The following is a 17772-nucleotide window of genomic DNA, read 5'->3' as shown; positions in this document are numbered from 1 at the left end:
GGTGTGCGTTCCAGCGTGGAACGCACCGCACTTCCGGTTTTCGGCATACACGAGGAATTCAGGTGATCTATGTTCCAATCAATATGCAGACTATATATGAACAGGCAACACACACCATCAGTATCCCCTGAGGAAGCAAAACGCGAAACACGTGTAGGGATCCAGGAGGACTTGGTCTGTATCGATTTTTGTATTTCCCTTAGTCAGTGTTTACAATTTGCACTATGCACTTTACATTGTATTGACTGTTAGCCATGTAAGAATATACTCTGCACGGTCTGGGATTATCTATTGTCATTTGTTTTACAACAGACCAATTTAACGTTATCCTGTGTGGCATTGTGCTGCTCATTTATAAGTATGGATATGTAACAATTTTTATCATTGTATGTTCAATAAAAGTTTTTGTACTTGTTCAAACTAAGCTGTTCTGAGTCCAGTTTTGGTTTAAAATACGTAATTGCTCGAGAACAGCGCACGTACCGGGCGTTTGTTCGCTCTGCGTATATTTGGAATTATCAAAGGTTTTGAGATTAAAATTTCAGCAGTTTATTTATTAAGCTTGTTATATGTTGTCATACAGATATAAACTTTGAGCGTGACCACCAGCCGTCTCTCCTCAGCTACTAGTATTTTATAGGTATTCATTTATGTATTTATTTCATTTGGTATACAAAAAACGCTAAATTAAAAAGGAAAAGCAAATCATATAGTTAATATGCTACTGGGAATATTTGTAATAAGTCTAAGCAAAGCAGCAACGTAATCTGATCATCTAGACTAATCCTTATAGCAGGCCTCCACTTTTACTCCATTATTAAAGCATTTAATGCAGTTATTTCCGCTACATCGAAGTAAAGTCATTTTCCCATCGAGAACTCCCCAGTTTTTCCAAACCTCGTCCTCTGGTTTCTTCTTATCCTTCTCGAACACTTTGGTGTAAGCGAAGGCTCGGCTCGTGGGAAGGTTGTGTTTATTGAGTTTGTCGATAATGTTGTACTTCCCCTTGGGATCAGTGCAGGTCTGTACACAAGGGGAGTTCAGGGAGAAAAATACAACACAACCAGCGGCAGGGGTCCCCTCCAGTAGTTTGCTGATGGGAGACTTTATAGGATCAGGGTTTAATAGGCGAGATTCGGAATGTATGTCAAATTTCTTCTCCTTTATGTAGGATGCGGCCACCATTCGAATTCCATTATAGATTTCTTTATCAACCACTTTTTTTCTTATGCCGGCAGATTTATCTTCTTTCAGAATCACGTCAAAATCTTTGGTTTGTAAATTTTTGTTGCATTCTTCATCAGTAAACTTAACAAAATAGGCATACTGATCCTGCAAACCCCTGCCAGATAATAAAACAAACCTGATTATTTACTTAAAACCTATTTTATATGTAAAATGAATGAAATAGTACAGTAATTACTGTTAAAAGTACATTTTATTTCATACTTCTTACGAGGTAAATTATTTAGTATAATGTAGAGCTGCGCTCACTATTCTGCTGGTGCAGACACTGTGTACATACATTACATTACTTATCCTGTACTGATCCTGAGTTACATCCTGTATTATACTCCAGAGCTGCACTCACTATTCTGCTGGTGGAGTCACTGTGTATATACATTACTTATCCTGTACTGATCCTGAGTTACATCCTGTATTATACTCCAGAGCTGTTCTCACTATTCTGCTGGTGGAGTCACTGTGTATATACATTACTTATCCTGTACTGATCCTCAGTCACATCCTGTATTATACTCCAGAGCTGCACTCACTATTCTGCTGGTGCAGTCACTGTGTACATACATTACATTACTTATCCTGTACTAATCCTGAGTTACATCCTGTATTATACTGCAGAGCTGCACTCACTATTCTGCAGGTGCAGTCACTGTGTACGTACATTACATTACTTATCCAGTACTAATCCTGAGTTACATCCTGTATTATACTCGCTTATAATGCTGATCTCAGATCGCATGCTCTAATTGTAACTAGCTATTGGAAGAAAGTAGACAGGGGTTCCAAACTGAGACACATGCTATAGATAAGAGAGAATGACTAAATAGAAACAGACCGAAGGTAGGCTTGTGCCAGCCTTCACTCGGTCAGCGTTTGGTCAGTAATCCATCAGTATTGCTAATGCCAAAAAACACAGGAGTGGATCTAAAACAGGAGATGACACGTGAATATTTGCATGTCTTCTGTGTTTTGAACCCACTCCTGCTTTTGGCTACCAAATCACAAGGCAATTCCTTTTTTCTTTCTTTTTTTTTTTTTAATGGGGGAGAAAAAAAAATTTTTAGTTCACAAACAGGACACAGCAGGCACAGAAAGGGCAAAACCACAAGAATTAAAAGACAAACGGAAAAAAAAAGTGCTTCATCAACAAGAATGGATTGACGACCAGTGTCGGGGTGACCACGATGGTAATGCATATTGATCATGAATAGAGTTGAGCGGACACCTGGAAGTTTGGGTTCTACGTGTTCGGACAAATTTCACCCGAACTTGACCCCGAACCCGATCCCCATTGAAGTCAATGGGGACCCAAACTTTGGAGCACTAAAATGGCTCTAAAAAGTCATGGAAAGGGCTAGAGGGCTGCAAATGGCAGCAAAATGTGGTTAAGAGCCTGGCAAGTGCTCTGCAAACAAATGTGGATAGGGAAATGACTTAAAATAACATAAAATACGCAAAAATTAAAAATAATAATCTTGATCTAGGAGGAGGAGGTCCATGTGAAGTATGAGGTTGAGGAGGCGGTGGATGTGGCGGTGTAGGTGGAAGCGGCGGTGGAAGAGGAGGTAGCCAACACTGGTTTTTGTTTTATTTTTTTATTTTATTCTATTATCTTTTTTTGTTTGTTTAAATTTGTGTAGACCCCAAAACATTGGGAAATATAAAAAATAAATCAAAGAGAAAGTGCCCTGGAGTACAACAATGGCTGGGTGAGGCCGGTATACATGTCTATTCTGCACAAGGTACGGACAAGTCCTGTGAGATTCCTGCCTGGTTCATTTTAATGAACTTGAGCTCGTCCATATTGGCTGTTGACAGGCGCCTGCGCTTGACTGTGATGACGCCCCCTGCTGTGCTAAACAAATGTTCAGACAATACACTGGCTGCAGGGCAGGCCAGCACCTCCAAGGCGTAATGGGCAAGCTCAGGCCATGTGCCCAATTTGGAGACCCAGAAGTTGAACGGGGCAGACCCATCAGTCAGTATGTGTAGGCGTGTGCACACATACTGCTCCACCATGTTGCTGAAATGCTGCCTCCTGCTAAGACGTTCCATATCAGCTGGTGGTACTGGTTGTTGTGGCGTGCTGACAAAACTTTTCCAAATTTCGGGCCATGCTAACCCTGCCTTCTGATATGCTGGTGGTGCCCCAGCTGCGTTGGTGACCTCTTCCTCCTCCTCAACCTTCATCTTGTGCTTCCACTGAGCCCCCGCTGTCAGGTGGAAATGCCATCAGCAGCGCGTCTACCAGCGTGCGCTTGTACTCGCGCATCTTCCGATCAGTAACAAACGTTTTTACAAAATTTAGTTCCCTGTCAGCAATGCAGAGCAGGGGTTTTTCACCGGCAAAAATGGGTTAATGTCAACCATCAATATAACAGACGAATTTTAGAAATTGAGGTCCCTGTCACCTATGCAGAGCAAGGGTTTGTATACGGTTTGTATATAATGGTAAAATGTCACCCAAGAATGTAACAGACGATTTTTAGAAATTTACGTCCCTGTCACCTATGTAGAGCAGGTGTTTGTATACAGCAAAAATTGTAAAGTGTCACCCGAAAATGTAACAGACGATTTTTAGAAATTTAGGTCCCTGTCACCTATGCAGAGCAGGGGTTTGTATATGGCAAAAATGGTAAAATGTCACCCGAGAATGTAATAGATGGTTTTGCACCCTGTTCCCTTTTTTGCTGTGCTGGTGGCTCTGTGCGACCACCGCCTCTTCTGCCAAAATGCACAGGTCACTCGCAAGACCTTGATTCAATGTGGGGTCGAGGACCTCATCTTCGAGGACCTCTTCACCCCAGCCCTCCTTGTCGGTCTGCACACTGCAGAAAGCCACAGCAGTTGGCACCTGTGTTCCGTCATCATCCAAGATGTGCTCATCCTGAAACATAAGTGGTTGGGCATCGGTGCACTCAATCTCTTCCACTTCTGGGGCAGGGCTATGTGGATGTCCCTGGGAAACCCTGCTAGAAGAGTCATTAAAAATCAGAAGAGACTGCTGCATGACTTGGGGCTCAGACTGCTTGGCTGATTTGCAAGGGGCTGAGGTGAAAGACTGATGGCCATGGGCTGTAGGTCCCAACTCTGATCTTTCAGCAGGGGACTGGGTAGGAGACAATGTGAAGGAACTGGAAGTACTGTCTGCCACCCAATCTACTATCGCCTGTACTTGTTCGGGCCTCACCATTCGTAGAGCCGCATTTGGCCCGACCAAATAACACTGAAGGTTCTGTCACCTACCCGCATCTGAGGAAGGTGTTTACCTTGTGTGTGTAGATGGCACAGATCGACCACGTCCTGTCCCTGCAACAGGAGCTCCACCAACACCCGTAACACCACGACCAGGGCCACGTCCCTCCAAATTTTTAGCGGTCACCCACCGCAGACATTTTTACTAAATTAAGTTCCTTGTGAACAATGCAGAGCAGGGTTTTTTTGGACGGCCAAAATGGGTTATTGTCATCCATTAATGGAACAGACGAATTTTTGAAATTTAGGTCCCTGTCACCTAGGCAGAGCAGGGTTTTTTTGACGGGAAAATTGGGTTTATGTCACCCAACAATGGAACAGACTTTATTAGCTCTAAATGAAACAGATGGATTTAACTGAGATTATATTTAACTCTCACAAATAAAGCACAGGGGTTTTTCACATAAAAAATGGTGAATATGTTCCCCCTACAATGAAACAGATGGATTTGCTGAATTTATGTGCCTGCCTGTCAGATATGCAGTGCAGGCCTCAGAGGCACTTTACAACAAAGAATGTAAATATGTCACCCCACAATGGAACAGATGGATTTAACTGATTATATTTCACTCTCAGAAATGCAGCACAGGGGTACTTTACAGAAAAAAAATGGGGATATGTCACCTCCCTGAACTCACAGACTGTATTATTTTCCCTTCCCCTGGCACATATGCAGTGCAGGTGCACTTTAAAAATGGGTATTTGTCAGCCACTGAACTACAAGAACAGAATTAAATGATTTTCCCTGGCACATTTGCAGTGCTGGTGCACTGCTGTTGCACAAAATGGACCCTGACGCCCACCTAACTAACAGATGGATTAAAACTTTTTTTTCAGTCTCACTGGGCTCAGGGCAGGGTACAAAACTGTTGCATTGCACCCCGAAACAAATAATGCTGTAGATCGCAGACTTCACACCAAGTGCAGATATCAGAGTCTTTCCTAATCTCTGCCTCACAGCAGCAGCATCCTATCACTACAACTAGTAAGAGAGAGCAGAGTGACGTGCGGCACTACGTGACTCCAGCTTATATAGAGGCTTGGTCACATGCTGCACTTGGCCAATTACAGCCATGTCATAAATCTGTCTAAATCAGCTAAATCTGTGTTAGTGACCACTTTTCCTTTGCCAAAATAATCCATCCCACCTCACAGGTGTGGCATATAAAGTTGCTGATTAGACAGCATGAATATTGCACAGGTGTGCCTTAGACTGCCCACTCTGAAATGTGCACATTTTTGCCTTACTGGGGCGGGGGGGGGGGGGAATCAGAAAACCAGTCAGTATCTGGTGTGGCCACCATTTGCCTCACGCAGTGCAACACATTGTCCGTCGCTTAAAGTTGATCAGGTTGTTGATTGTGGCCTGTGGAATGTTGGTCTACTCCTCTTCAATAGCTGTGCGAAGTTGCAGAATATTGTCAGGAACTGGAACACGCTGTCGTATACGACGATCCAGAGCATCCCAAAAATGCTCAATGGGTGACTTGTCCGGTGAGTATGCTGGCCATGCAAGAACTGGGATGTTTTCAGCTTCCAGGAATTGTGAACAGATCCTTGAAATACGGGGCCGTGCATTATCATGCTGCAACATGAGGTGATGGTCGTGGAAGAATGGCACAACAATGGGCCTCAGGATCTCGTCACGGTACGGTATCTCTGTGCACTCAAAATGCCATCAATAAAATGCAAATGTGTTCATTGTCCATAACATGCGACTGCATGTTATGGACAATATATATTGCTATATATTCTTGTTTTTGAATATTACGAATATTCTAAAAAATGAATATATTCATTTTCTAGAATATTCTACTTTTTTTTTTTAAATCTGTACAGTTCCACTTTGGCATACTCCTCCCCGACAAGCATCCCCGTCAACATGGGAACGCCTGGGGGTTAGAATATACCATCGGATCTGAGTTTTCACGATCTTATTGATCCTCATTACAAAAATTCTCATAACGAAAATTTTCCTAACAAAATTTCGGATTACGGAAATTTGCAATCAACACTGCTCCTAACATATATTCGAATTCACAAATATTCTACGATATTCTATGAAATATTGTAAATTCGAATATGACCCCTGCTGCTCATCATTAGTGAGGACATCGTGCTGCTGTTGCTGCTGTGGAGCGCTGGCGGCTCAATGGTGGAGCCGACAGCTCGGTGTTTAGCACTCGGGGCGGGTCCTTTCTCTGGCACTCCCATCCCCAATACTTAAAAAAAAAAGTACCCCCTCACAGTAGTATTGCCCTCATTCTATAACCTTCACAGTAGTTTTGTACAGAAGTTCGCCCCCTCACAGTAGTTATGCCCACATTGTGCCATCTCATAGTAGTTATGCCCTCTCTGTGCCCCTTTCACAGTTGTAATGCCCTCTCTGTGCCCCTTTCACAGTTGTAATGCCCTCTCTGCGCCCCCTTCACAGCAATAATCCCCATTGTGCCCACTTCACAGTAATAATCCCCATTGTGCCCCTTGACAGTAATAATCCCCATTGTGCCCCCTTCACAGTAATAATGCCCACTGTGCCCCCTTCGTTGTAGTAATGCCCTCTGGCTCTGTCCCCCCTCCATAGTAGAAATGCCCATTGTGCGCCCTTCACATTAATAATGCCCTCTGTGCCCCCTCTGTAGTAGTATTGCCCTCTGTGCCCCCTCCGAAGTAATAAAGACCCCTGTTCCCCCTCCATAGTAATAAAGTCATCTGTGCCCCCTCCATAGTAATAAAGACCTCTGTGCCTCCTCCATAGTAATAAAGACCTCTGTGCCCCTCCATAGTAATAATGTCCTCTGTGCCCCCTCCATAGTAATAAAGTCCTCTGTGCCCCCTCCATAGTAATAAATTCCTCTGTGCCCCCTCCATAGTAATAAAGTCCTCTGTGCCCCCTCTGTATTAAAAACAAAAAAACACAGTAACTACTCACCTTGTCCCGTTCCTGAAGCTCACAGACCTCTCTTCCCTGCAGTCACAGATCGCTCTGCAGCGCTGTGTCCGAGCCTATGCAGGTTACCGGGCTGCAGGCTCCGCCCATACAGGCGGCAGCGCGATCTGTGTCTGCCTGCTGAATGGTGGAGCGGGGAGAAGTCTTCCTGCTTCACTATTTAGAGTGCCACTGACCTGAAGAAGGGAAGGAGCGTGGGGAGCTGAACGGTGAGTGACAGGACCCAGCTTCCTACGCTCCAGCAATGAGCGCTTCCGTCTGTATTGATGAAAGCGTTCATTGCTTCTGCCCTCTGGCAGATATGCTGTGGGCCCCCGCAGGAGCTGTGGGCCCTGGCACTTGCCCGGGTATTTCAGGTGCTGAAGCCAGCCTTGGATGGGGCTATACAGGCCTTACAGCTGCTACACAGACAGGATCTATTGTTTGTCTAATTTTTCCTTCCTTCTGACAGATCAGAAGAAAGGTCAATTAAATGATGATGTTATCCAGGATAAAAGGAGAAATGGTGGCCCAGTCATAGAGTGGGAAGGGTGGTAACAGCTTGAGAAGTCCACAGAGTGGCCCAATGACAGTGGTGAGGTGGAAGCAGCAGCAGCATGAGGAGGCCACAGAGTGTCATAATGACAGAATGTGGAGGTGGCAGCAGCAGCAGCATGAGGAGGCCACAGAGTAGCCCAGTGAAATGGTTTTGAGGAACTAGCAGAATGAGGAGGCCACAGATTGGCAGGGTGACAAAGTTTTGAGTTAGCAGAGGCAGAATGAGGAGCCCACAGAGTGGCACAATGACAGTGTGTGGAGGGGGCAGCCGCAGCAGCATGAGGAGGCCACAGAGTAGCCCAGTGAAATGGTGTTGAGGAACTAGCAGAATGAGGCCACAGAGTGACACAATGACATAGTGTGGAGGTGGCAGCAGCAGCATGAGGACGCCACAGAGTGGCAAGGTGACATAGTGTTGAGGTAGCAGCAGCAGCAGCAGCATTAAGAGGTCACAGAGTGGCAAGGTGACACAGGGTTGAGGTAGCAGCAGCAGAATGAGGACATAGTGTGGAGGTGGCAGCAGCATAAGGAGACCACAGAGTGGAAAGGTGACATAGTGTGGAGGTGGCAGCAGCAGCAGCATGAGGAGACCACAGAGTGAGCCAGCGACAGAGTGGGGAGGTGGGTGGCAATAACAGTTCCCGCTGATGATATGTCCCAACCAGACAGCTGAGAAGCTCTGACAGAAGCCTTTCAGAACCTCCTCCTTGAGTTTTCTTTGTTGTGGTGTTCAGTTCCTCATCTCGTTAGCCTCTCTCAGCTGTCATGTAGTTGGACTGATTGCATCCCTTTAAATTCCTCCCCAGAATGCATTACTGGGCGGCTTATACAACTTCCTGGAGTGTGTGTGCATGCTGATCCTATTTCCCTCTCTTCTACAAGTTAAGTGCTGTACATTTATTTGTTATTTTCTGTTTGCTGGATCCCAGGTGACCCTGACTCCCTCCGTGTCTGGTGTAGGGAGCCGGTGGTCGTGTCCCCTCACTATTGTAGGGTGTTCAGGTGTTATATAGTCGAGGTACGTGGATATGCGACCATCCACCTTTGGGATTTTCGCATAGGCTGAGCAGTGAGGGACAGTGCCAGGTCTTATGCAGGGGTCTCCCTTTTGTTCCTTAGCTTTGGATCCAGTGAGTCATATATTCATGTTGCATTGTCTTGTTTCCTATACACCTTCCGTGACATTATAAGCCGCCAAAACCGTCTCAAGCATGGATCCGGTTTCACTTTTGGCTGAACGCCTCCAGGGTCTTTCATTGGAGGTAGCTGATCTCCGTAAGACTTTTTCTCAGCTTCAAGTGACCGGTTCAGCTTGCGTTCATGGAGTTTGTTCTGAGCCTAAGATCTCGCTCCCGGATACGTTCTCCGGGGGTAGTGAGAATTTTGTGCGTTTTAGAGAGGCTTGCAAACTCCATTTTCGCCTTCTTCCCCATTCCTCTGGTGATGAGGAACGGAGGGTGGGGATCATTATATCGCTGCTCAGGGGTAACGCTCAGTCCTGGGCCTTTTCGCTGCTGGATGGGGCACGGCCTCTCCGTTCAGTGGATGAATTCTTTTTAGCCCTGGGTCAGATATATGATGATCCGGATCGTATTGCTCTGGCTGAGTCTAGACTGCGTCTATTATGCCAGGGTAAACAATCCGCAGAGATATACTGCTCAGAATTTCGGAGATGGGCAGCTGATACTTGTTGGAATGATGCTGCACTCCGAAGTCAATTTTGCCATGGTCTTTCAGAGGGATTGAAAGATGCATTTGCCTTTCATGAGAGGCCTATTTCCTTGAACTCTGCTATGTCTCAGGCCGTTCGTATTGACAGGCGTCTTAGAGAGAGAGGAGAGATCTCTCCTTCCTGTCATACTCAGTCCCAGGACAGTGCAGCGGTCCCATTCTGTGCGCAGGGGTCTCAGTCGCTGTCAGCCCCTTCTGAGCAGGAGCCCATGCAGCTGGGGTTGATTGCTTCTGACAATAGAAGATTCAGCCCGCATGGGAGGGTTTGTTTTTGTTGTGGAGGTATAAATCATTTGGCAAATGTTTGTCCCTCTAGGAGATTCAGGCAGTTTTCTGGGAGTAATAAAGAAACAAAGAGGAAAAAATCTTTTAAAAATGTTCCGTCTGTTACTATTGGCAGGGTTGAGGCGGAAATTGAAGGTTTTCCGTTTGCTTGTAGTTCCAGTTTTGTCCTGCCTGCTAGGGTGGCGCTAGAGAGCAAGAGCATTTTTTGAGAGATTTTTGTGGATAGTGGAGCAGCTGTCAATCTCATTGATAATCAATTTGCAATAACTCATGGTTTCCAGGTGTGCACTTTGGGAAAGGATATTCCTGTTTTTGCTATTGATTCCGCTCCACTTTCTCAGAAATCATTAAAGGGCATAGTTCACAATATCCGTTTAATTGTGAGTGATGCTCATGTTGAGGATGTGTCATGTTTCGTCCTTAGCGGTTTGCCTACTCCTCTAGTGTTGGGGCTACCCTGGCTCACTAATCATAACCCCACCATTGATTGGCAAGCGAGGCAAATAAATGGTTGGAGTGACTTTTGCAGAGAGAATTGCCTCACAACATCTGTTTCTGAGGTTTCTACTAAGACTGTACCATATTTTCTCTCTGAATTTTTGGATGTCTTCTCTGAGAGTGGAGTTCAGGATTTGCCCCCGCACAGGGAGTACGATTGCCCTATTAATCTCATCCCAGGCGCCAAGCTGCCTAAATCTCGTTTATACAACCTTTCCCAACCTGAAAGGGTCGCTATGCGTGCTTATATCTTTGAGAGTTTGAGAAAAGGACACATACGACCCTCGAAGTCACCTGTTGCCGCTGTTTTTTTCTTTGTTAACAAAAAAGATGGTTCTTTAAGACCTTGTCTGGATTTCAGGAAGCTGAACAGTATCACTATTCGTGACCCTTATCCGCTTCCTTTGATCCCAGACCTGTTTAACCAGGTGGTTGGGGCTAAAGTCTTTTCCAAATTAGATCTAAGAGGGGCATACAACCTGGTCAAGGTCAGAGAAGGAGACGAATGGAAGACGGCCTTCAATACCCCTGAGGGTCATTTTGAGAATTTGGTTATGCCTTTTGGTTTGATGAATGCCCCAGCCGTTTTTCAGCATTTCGTGAACAGCATTTTTTATCATTTGATGGGAAAATTTGTATTAGTGTATTTAGATGACATTTTGATTTTTTCTCCTGATTTCAAAACTCATAAGGAACATTTACGTCAGGTCTTGCTCGTCCTGCGGAAGAATAAATTATATGCGAAACTGGAAAAATGTGTGTTTGCGGTTCCAGAAATTCAATTTCTGGGGTTTCTTCTCTCCGCTTCTGGTTTTCGCATGGACCCCGAGAAGGTCTGCGCTGTGCTTGAGTGGGAGCTTCCTGAGAATCAGAAGGCGCTGATGCGTTTTTTGGGCTTTGCCAATTATTACAGGAAGTTTATTTTGAATTATTCCTCTATTGTTAAACCACTCACTGATATGACCAGAAAGGGGGTAGATTTTTCTTCCTGCTCGTTAGAGGCGCGTAAGGCTTTTTCTAATATCAAGGAGAGTTTTGCTTCCGCTCCCATCTTGGTGCAACCTGATATTTCTTTACCCTTCATAGTTGAGGTTGATGCTTCTGAGGTGGGTGTGGGTGCGGTCTTGTCTCTGGGTTCCTCTCCTGCCAAATGGCGACCGTGTGCCTTTTTCTAAAAAAACCTCTCCTCCGCAGAGAGAAATTACGATGTGGGAGATAGGGAATTGTTGGCCATCAAGTTGGCTTTTGAGGAATGGCGCCATTGGCTAGAGGGAGCCAGACACCCTATTACCGTGTTTACTGACCATAAAAATCTGGCCTACTTGGAGTCAGCCAAGCGTCTGAACCCGAGACAGGCCAGATGGTCTTTGTTCTTTTCAAGGTTTAATTTTGTTGTCACGTTCGCCCTGGGGTTAAGAATGTGAAGGCAGATGCCCTGTCACGTTGTTTTCCGGGAGGTGAGAATTATGAAGACCCGGGTCCCATTTTGGCAGAAGGTGTGGTGGTCTCTGCTCTTTTTCCTGAATTGGAGGCAGAGGTGCAGGCAGCCCAGTCAGAGGCTCATGATCTTTGTCCTCCTGGGAGGTTGTTTGTGCCTCTCGCTTTAAGACACAAGATTTTTAAGGAACACCACAATACGGTCCTTGCTGGGCACCCGGGGGCAAGAGCCACACTGGATCTCATCGCTCGGAGATTCTGGTGGCCTGTGCTTCGTAAGTCGGTTGAGGTTTTTGTGGCAGCCTGCGAGACTTGCGCTCATGCCAAAGTCCCTCATTCACGGCCATCAGGTCCTCTCCTTCCCTTACCCATTCCTTCCCGTCTACCGTGTGGTTGTCTACCAAGAATATCAAATTGAAGGTTCCCTCCTGGAAGTTGGGTCCTAGGTTTATTGGGCCTTACAAAGTCCTGTCTGTCATTAATCCTGTTGCCTACCGTCTTGATCTTCCTCAGACTTGGAAGATCCATAATGTTTTTCATAAGTCCTTATTGAAACCTTATGTTCAACCCATTGTACCCTCGCCTTTGCCTCCTCCTCCGATTATGGTTGATGGGAATCTTGAATTTCAGGTCTCTAGGATTGTGGATTCTCGTCTTGTCCGCGGTTCTCTCCAGTACCTTGTTCATTAGGAGGGTTATGGTCCTGAGGAGAGGATGTGGGTCCCAGTGACGGACATTAAGGCCTCTCGTCTCATCAGGGCTTTCCATAGGTCCCATCCTGAGAAGGTGGGCTCTGAGTGTCCGGAGTCCACTCGTAGAGGGAGGGGTACTGTCACAACCAGACAGCTGAGAAGCTCTGACAGAAGCCTTTCAGAACCTCCTCCTTGAGTTTTCTTTGTTGTGGTGTTCAGTTCCTCATCTCGTTAGCCTCTCTCAGCTGTCATGTGGTTGGACTGATTGCATCCCTTTAAATTCCTCCCCAGAATGCATTACTGGGCGGCTTATACAACTTCCTGGAGTGTGTGTGCATGCTGATCCTATTTCCCTCTCTTCTACAAGTTAAGTGCTGTACATTTATTTGTTATTTTCTGTTTGCTGGATCCCAGGTGACCCTGACTCCCTCCGTGTCTGGTGTAGGGAGCCGGTGGTCGTGTCCCCTCACTATTGTAGGGTGTTCAGGTGTTATATAGTCGAGGTACGTGGATATGCGACCATCCACCTTTGGGATTTTCGCATAGGCTGAGCAGTGAGGGACAGTGCCAGGTCTTATGCAGGGGTCTCCCTTTTGTTCCTTAGCTTTGGATCCAGTGAGTCATATATTCATGTTGCATTGTCTTGTTTCCTGTACACCTTCCGTGACATGATAGTGGGTGTAGGAAGGAGCACTTGGCATCAGATGTGTGGCATCAGGTGGGTGTCAGGATCAGAATAGTAGCTGAGGCAGGTAGTCAGAAGAAACCAGTCCCATTTGTCAAGGTTTGGGTGAGGCAGCATGGATGATCTAATCTTATGCATCAGGCATTGGTGGGTGGAAATCCTGGCTGATCCACACCTGATTCATCTTGAAAAAGTTCAGTCTCTCCACATTTTGGGTGGACAGGCGAGTTCTCCTTAGGGTAACTATCGCTCCTGCTGCACTAAACACCCAATCTGATTCCACACTACTGGCCGGGAAGGACAGCTTTTCCAGAACAAACAGCCAAAAATCCAGTTTGGCTGCCCAGTAGTCCAATGGATCTTCGATGACGGATGGCAGGGTGCACTCCAAGTATGCCACCACCTGCTGGTTCAGGTTCTGCTCTATGTCTAGCTGCTGGTGAGTAGTTTCTTTACTATGCAGGTGAAGAAATCTGCTCATCAGTGACTCTAAACTCAGCAGCCATGGTAGTGGAACATGAGCGCAGAGGGCCCCCCTTCCGGTCAGACCTGCGAGAGGATGGATGATTGTGCAGATAGGCAGCGGCCAACATACTACATAGGATGTCTCTATAGTAGTTCAGTTTGTCCTCCCTCTCAGCGGGTGTAAAAAAGGCCCCCATTTTGGACCAGGAGTGAGGGTCTAACATGGTGGAGAGCCAGAAGTCATCCCTCTGGTGAATGGTGACAATTCAGCTGTTACTACGCAAGCAAGTGAGCATGCAGCGGGCCATTTGTGCAAGTGACTTGAAGGGACTCCCTGCCTCTATCTCCACTGCATACTGCCACAATGTGCCTGGGTCATCTGCCTCGTCTTACTCATCTCCCTCTTGCCCCTCCGGCTGCTCCTCCTCTCCTGTAACCTGTGTAGAAATACCACCCATTTTGCTACACATTGCTTGTGCTCCAATGTCCCCTCCTCCCTCTCCTCTATTTCAGCCCCATAGGGCTCATGTGGCCGTGAGATGTAGCTGCCACATCTCCAGTCCAGTGACCAGTCAGATTTACCAGCATATTTTCCAGGATATGAATCGGTGGAATGATGTTGTTCATCCCATAGTCCTGACAACTGACAAATAACGTGGCCTCCTCAAAGGGCCTGAGCAAACGGCAGGTGTCACGTATGAGCTGAGCTAACATCGAAGTTACACAGGGGAGTACCTCTGTCCGCTTGGATCATCAAGAAATCGTTTATGGTCTTTCTCTGCTCGTATAGTCAGTCCAAAATATGAAGGGTGGAATTCCAACGGGTGGAAACGTCGCATATCAGCCTTTGTTGGAGGACACCGTTCTGACGCTGCAGCTCAAGGAGGGTGTGCTTGGCGGTGTACGAGTGGCTGAAGTGCATGCAAAGTTTCTTGGCCATTTTTAGGATGTCTTGCAGATGGCTGGAAGACTTCAGGAACCGCTTTACAACCAGATTGAACATGTGTGCCATGCAGGGAACATGGCTCAGCCCTCATTGACGCAGTGCCGACACCATGTTCTTCCCATTGACGGTCACTGTGGTTTTGAGTTGTCGTGGAGAAAGCCAGGATTTGATTTCTTGATGAAGGACATGGAGCAGTTTCTCCCCTGTGTGACTCAGTTCGCCTAGGCAAATGAGGTGTAAAACAGTGTGACACCGGCGTGCCCTGCACATGTGTTATACGGGTGGGGCACTTTAAATTGTCCCTCCAGTGGAGGCTGAGGACACAGTGGGGAATGAGGAGGCAGAGGCGGACATTGTCGCAGTACCAACGGCGTGATAACATCGAGGCGGAAGCGGCATCACCTGGCCAAGTTGATGGTATGACTGGGTAGGAACCACATTTAACGAGTGGGCCGTAAGGGACATATATTGTCCTTGGCCGTAGTTACAGCTAGTGACCAATTTTCCCAAAAAAGGCTGTGTCACAAACACATTTCAACACTGAATGGTGAAACATCCATGATCGGCATTATTTCCAATCATGGACTCTGCATTTGGGCATCTGATGTGTAAAACTCAGCGGCTAAGGAGCCCACACAGCTCTTGAGCAGGCATCATCTTCAAAACCCTGACTTGTGCAGCACATGTAAGGTGCAAGTTGGGAAGGGATTAAGTATGTTTGACTTTTTTAAATAAAAATAACATTTTGATAGTTTTTCTTGTACAGAATTTTCTATCACGGTGGATTAGAGCACCATCGTGGCTTGACATATAGCTACCCTGAAGACACAACAGATTTTCTTCAAATCTACCAGGACTGGTAATGGAAGCTCTGAATGTAGCCTCTCATGGCACTGTCATAATAAGAAGTTCTCCTGATTCATAAAGTAAGCGAGGTGAGTGCAACTTACTGGAAGATGTTTTGCTCAATGTAATTTGTGATTCTTCCTACTTGCTCTTGGCTTATAGGTGTCACAGTCAGCACACAGCTCCACAGACAGAGGGCGGTCAGGATCGCGGGTCCCATCTTCACCTGTAATGGTATGGAAGATTTTTAAAGAGGAGCTGTCACTCCCTGTCATGTCTGTTCTAGTAACTTCCTGCATTCCCTATGTAATGTAACAATTCTGGAACATCTATTATTATGACTTAATGTTGCGTCATCCCTCTATTATTCCTTTTAGAAGTTATTAAGGAATCACTAGCAGTCAGCAATAAGGGTCCAGCTGGGTGTTACCAGTTGAGAGGGGTGTCCTGTCACAGTCTTACACTGGCAGCACTGATTGGAAAGTGCCAGACTTTGAAGGGGCACACCCCCAACTGGTTACACCAAGGTGGATCATTCATAAACTTCTAGCAGCAATTACAGAGGAATGGCACAAGGTAGAGTCGTAAGAATAGATGCTCCAGCATTGCTGTATTTTGGAAAATGGACATCAGGAGAGGTGACGGATCCTCCTTAATACCAACATATCAGACATTTCTGACTGATAGATGTGCAGATTAGTGCCAAAAGGGTCAGATGCTGAGTTATAAAGTGTATACCGCCACTTGGTGGCACTACAGAGATGGCTGCTTTTCTCTTGGAAGAGAGATAATCTGCATATTCCATTACCCAGGGTGCATTGCATGGCCTATAAGACTCCCTGTGCAGCTCTGGTGCTCTCTTCAAGGAAAAACAGAACCTCCTGGATTTAGCAGATGAAAAATACCTGACAAAGATCTCAGTCAATATGTCAGTCCTGGCTCAGGAACATAGAATATATCATTATCTGTAGGATTCTTCTGGAGACTCCACCCAAATGTCTCAAAACACAGAAGATAATTGACTTCCTCTAAAAATGTGTGGACATGTCTGATATGAGGAAATCATAGAGCAGCTGGTGCATGAGGACAGCCTCTGTGTATACCTGTACAACGCCATTATAGCAGAACATATCACAGTCATACAGAAGTCTGACGATATAGAAGGAGTATAAGTAGGAAACATAAGGAGTCTAAAAACAGACAAAACCTTCTGATAAGAAAAGACGTAAATAACATTCCCAGTGAGAGAAATGCTAAAGTAAAAAAAAATGTGATTATGATAATATAATAATATTCTCAATATTAATATTAAAGTAAAGAATAAAAAATAAATACTGTAACCTGAGTCTATAATAATAAAGTCTAGAGAACGACACTAATAACAGGTGGAGGTTCCCACCCTCCAGTCCTGCTGAGGATTTCATGTTATGGAGGATGGGGCACAATATCAATGACTGGGGTTCATTACTCACAGGATTGGGGTCACACAAGTAACGAGAGGAGAAGCCGCCGTCTGGGTCCCTGTAAGGTAGTGGAACCATAGAGCGCAGCAGCCGAGCGTCTCTTGTGACTGCTGAGCTGGGAGCCACCAGGAAACACTTGTGTCCGAGATAACAATGTCTGGGACGGTTTTAGTTTCACTTACTGTTACTTTCGTTTGCACTTTATTTATTTGATTTACTATAAGCCAATTATCATAAAAGGGACCGGTCACCAGGAAATGCAGTGAATCTGCAGGCGGCATGTTGTAGACCTGCTCTTTCTGAGCTCGATAATATGTGAGCGTCTCTAAAAAATGACTGATAGCATTCCTTGTATACGTTTCTTGCATATACATCGACAGCTGTCGGTCACTGATCAGGACTGCTTTCGGATCCTGAGTTACATCATGTTCTGTATTTATTTTATTATAAAATTATAAAACATAACAATAACACAATGTAACAATATAACAATAATATTAAACATAATCTGCATAAAATATCAAACACAACCAAACAGTAAATAACTAACACTGGTCCAGCCACTCTCTCCAATATTAATACTGTATTATATTGTATTATATACATACACTTTACATATATACACTCACCCTACACCAATTGTATACAACTATACATACACAATATCCACCCCATAATATTATATACATACTACCACCCTACACCATCATGTTCTGTACTATACTCCAGAGCTGCACTCA

At 45.4% G+C, this 17772-nt stretch overlaps 1 protein-coding gene across 1 annotated transcript; it reads right to left on the bottom strand.

The window, feature by feature from the left end:
• Positions 1-525: 525 nt before the first annotated feature.
• On the bottom strand, positions 526-17188 carry LOC122935035. Its single transcript, XM_044290755.1, has 3 exons — positions 17042-17188; positions 15674-15795; positions 526-1342 (listed from the first exon to the last, which is right to left on the bottom strand). Exons 1-3 carry the CDS (start codon positions 17108-17110, stop codon positions 781-783), a joined length of 753 nt encoding a protein of 250 aa, XP_044146690.1. The 5' UTR covers positions 17111-17188; the 3' UTR covers positions 526-780.
• Positions 17189-17772: the final 584 nt, after the last annotated feature.

The sequence above is a fragment of the Bufo gargarizans genome, chromosome 4 (genome assembly GCF_014858855.1).
Source record: "Bufo gargarizans isolate SCDJY-AF-19 chromosome 4, ASM1485885v1, whole genome shotgun sequence".
In the NCBI taxonomy this organism is placed as follows: Eukaryota; Metazoa; Chordata; class Amphibia; order Anura; family Bufonidae; genus Bufo; species Bufo gargarizans.
The sequence above is the reverse complement of the archived record's forward strand: the minus strand, read 5'-3'. Positions and strand labels throughout refer to the sequence as shown.

Coding starts and splice junctions, on each gene's coding strand:
- LOC122935035 (XM_044290755.1), bottom strand. CDS start 17,110: ATGGTTCCACTACCTTACAGGGACCCAGACGGCGGCTTCTCCTCTCGT. Junction 15,796..17,041: donor ACTTGTGTGACCCCAATCCT/GTGAGTAATGAA, acceptor ATACCATTACAG/GTGAAGATGGGACCCGCGAT. Junction 1,343..15,673: donor ATTGAGCAAAACATCTTCCA/GTAAGTTGCACT, acceptor ATTATCTGGCAG/GGGTTTGCAGGATCAGTATG.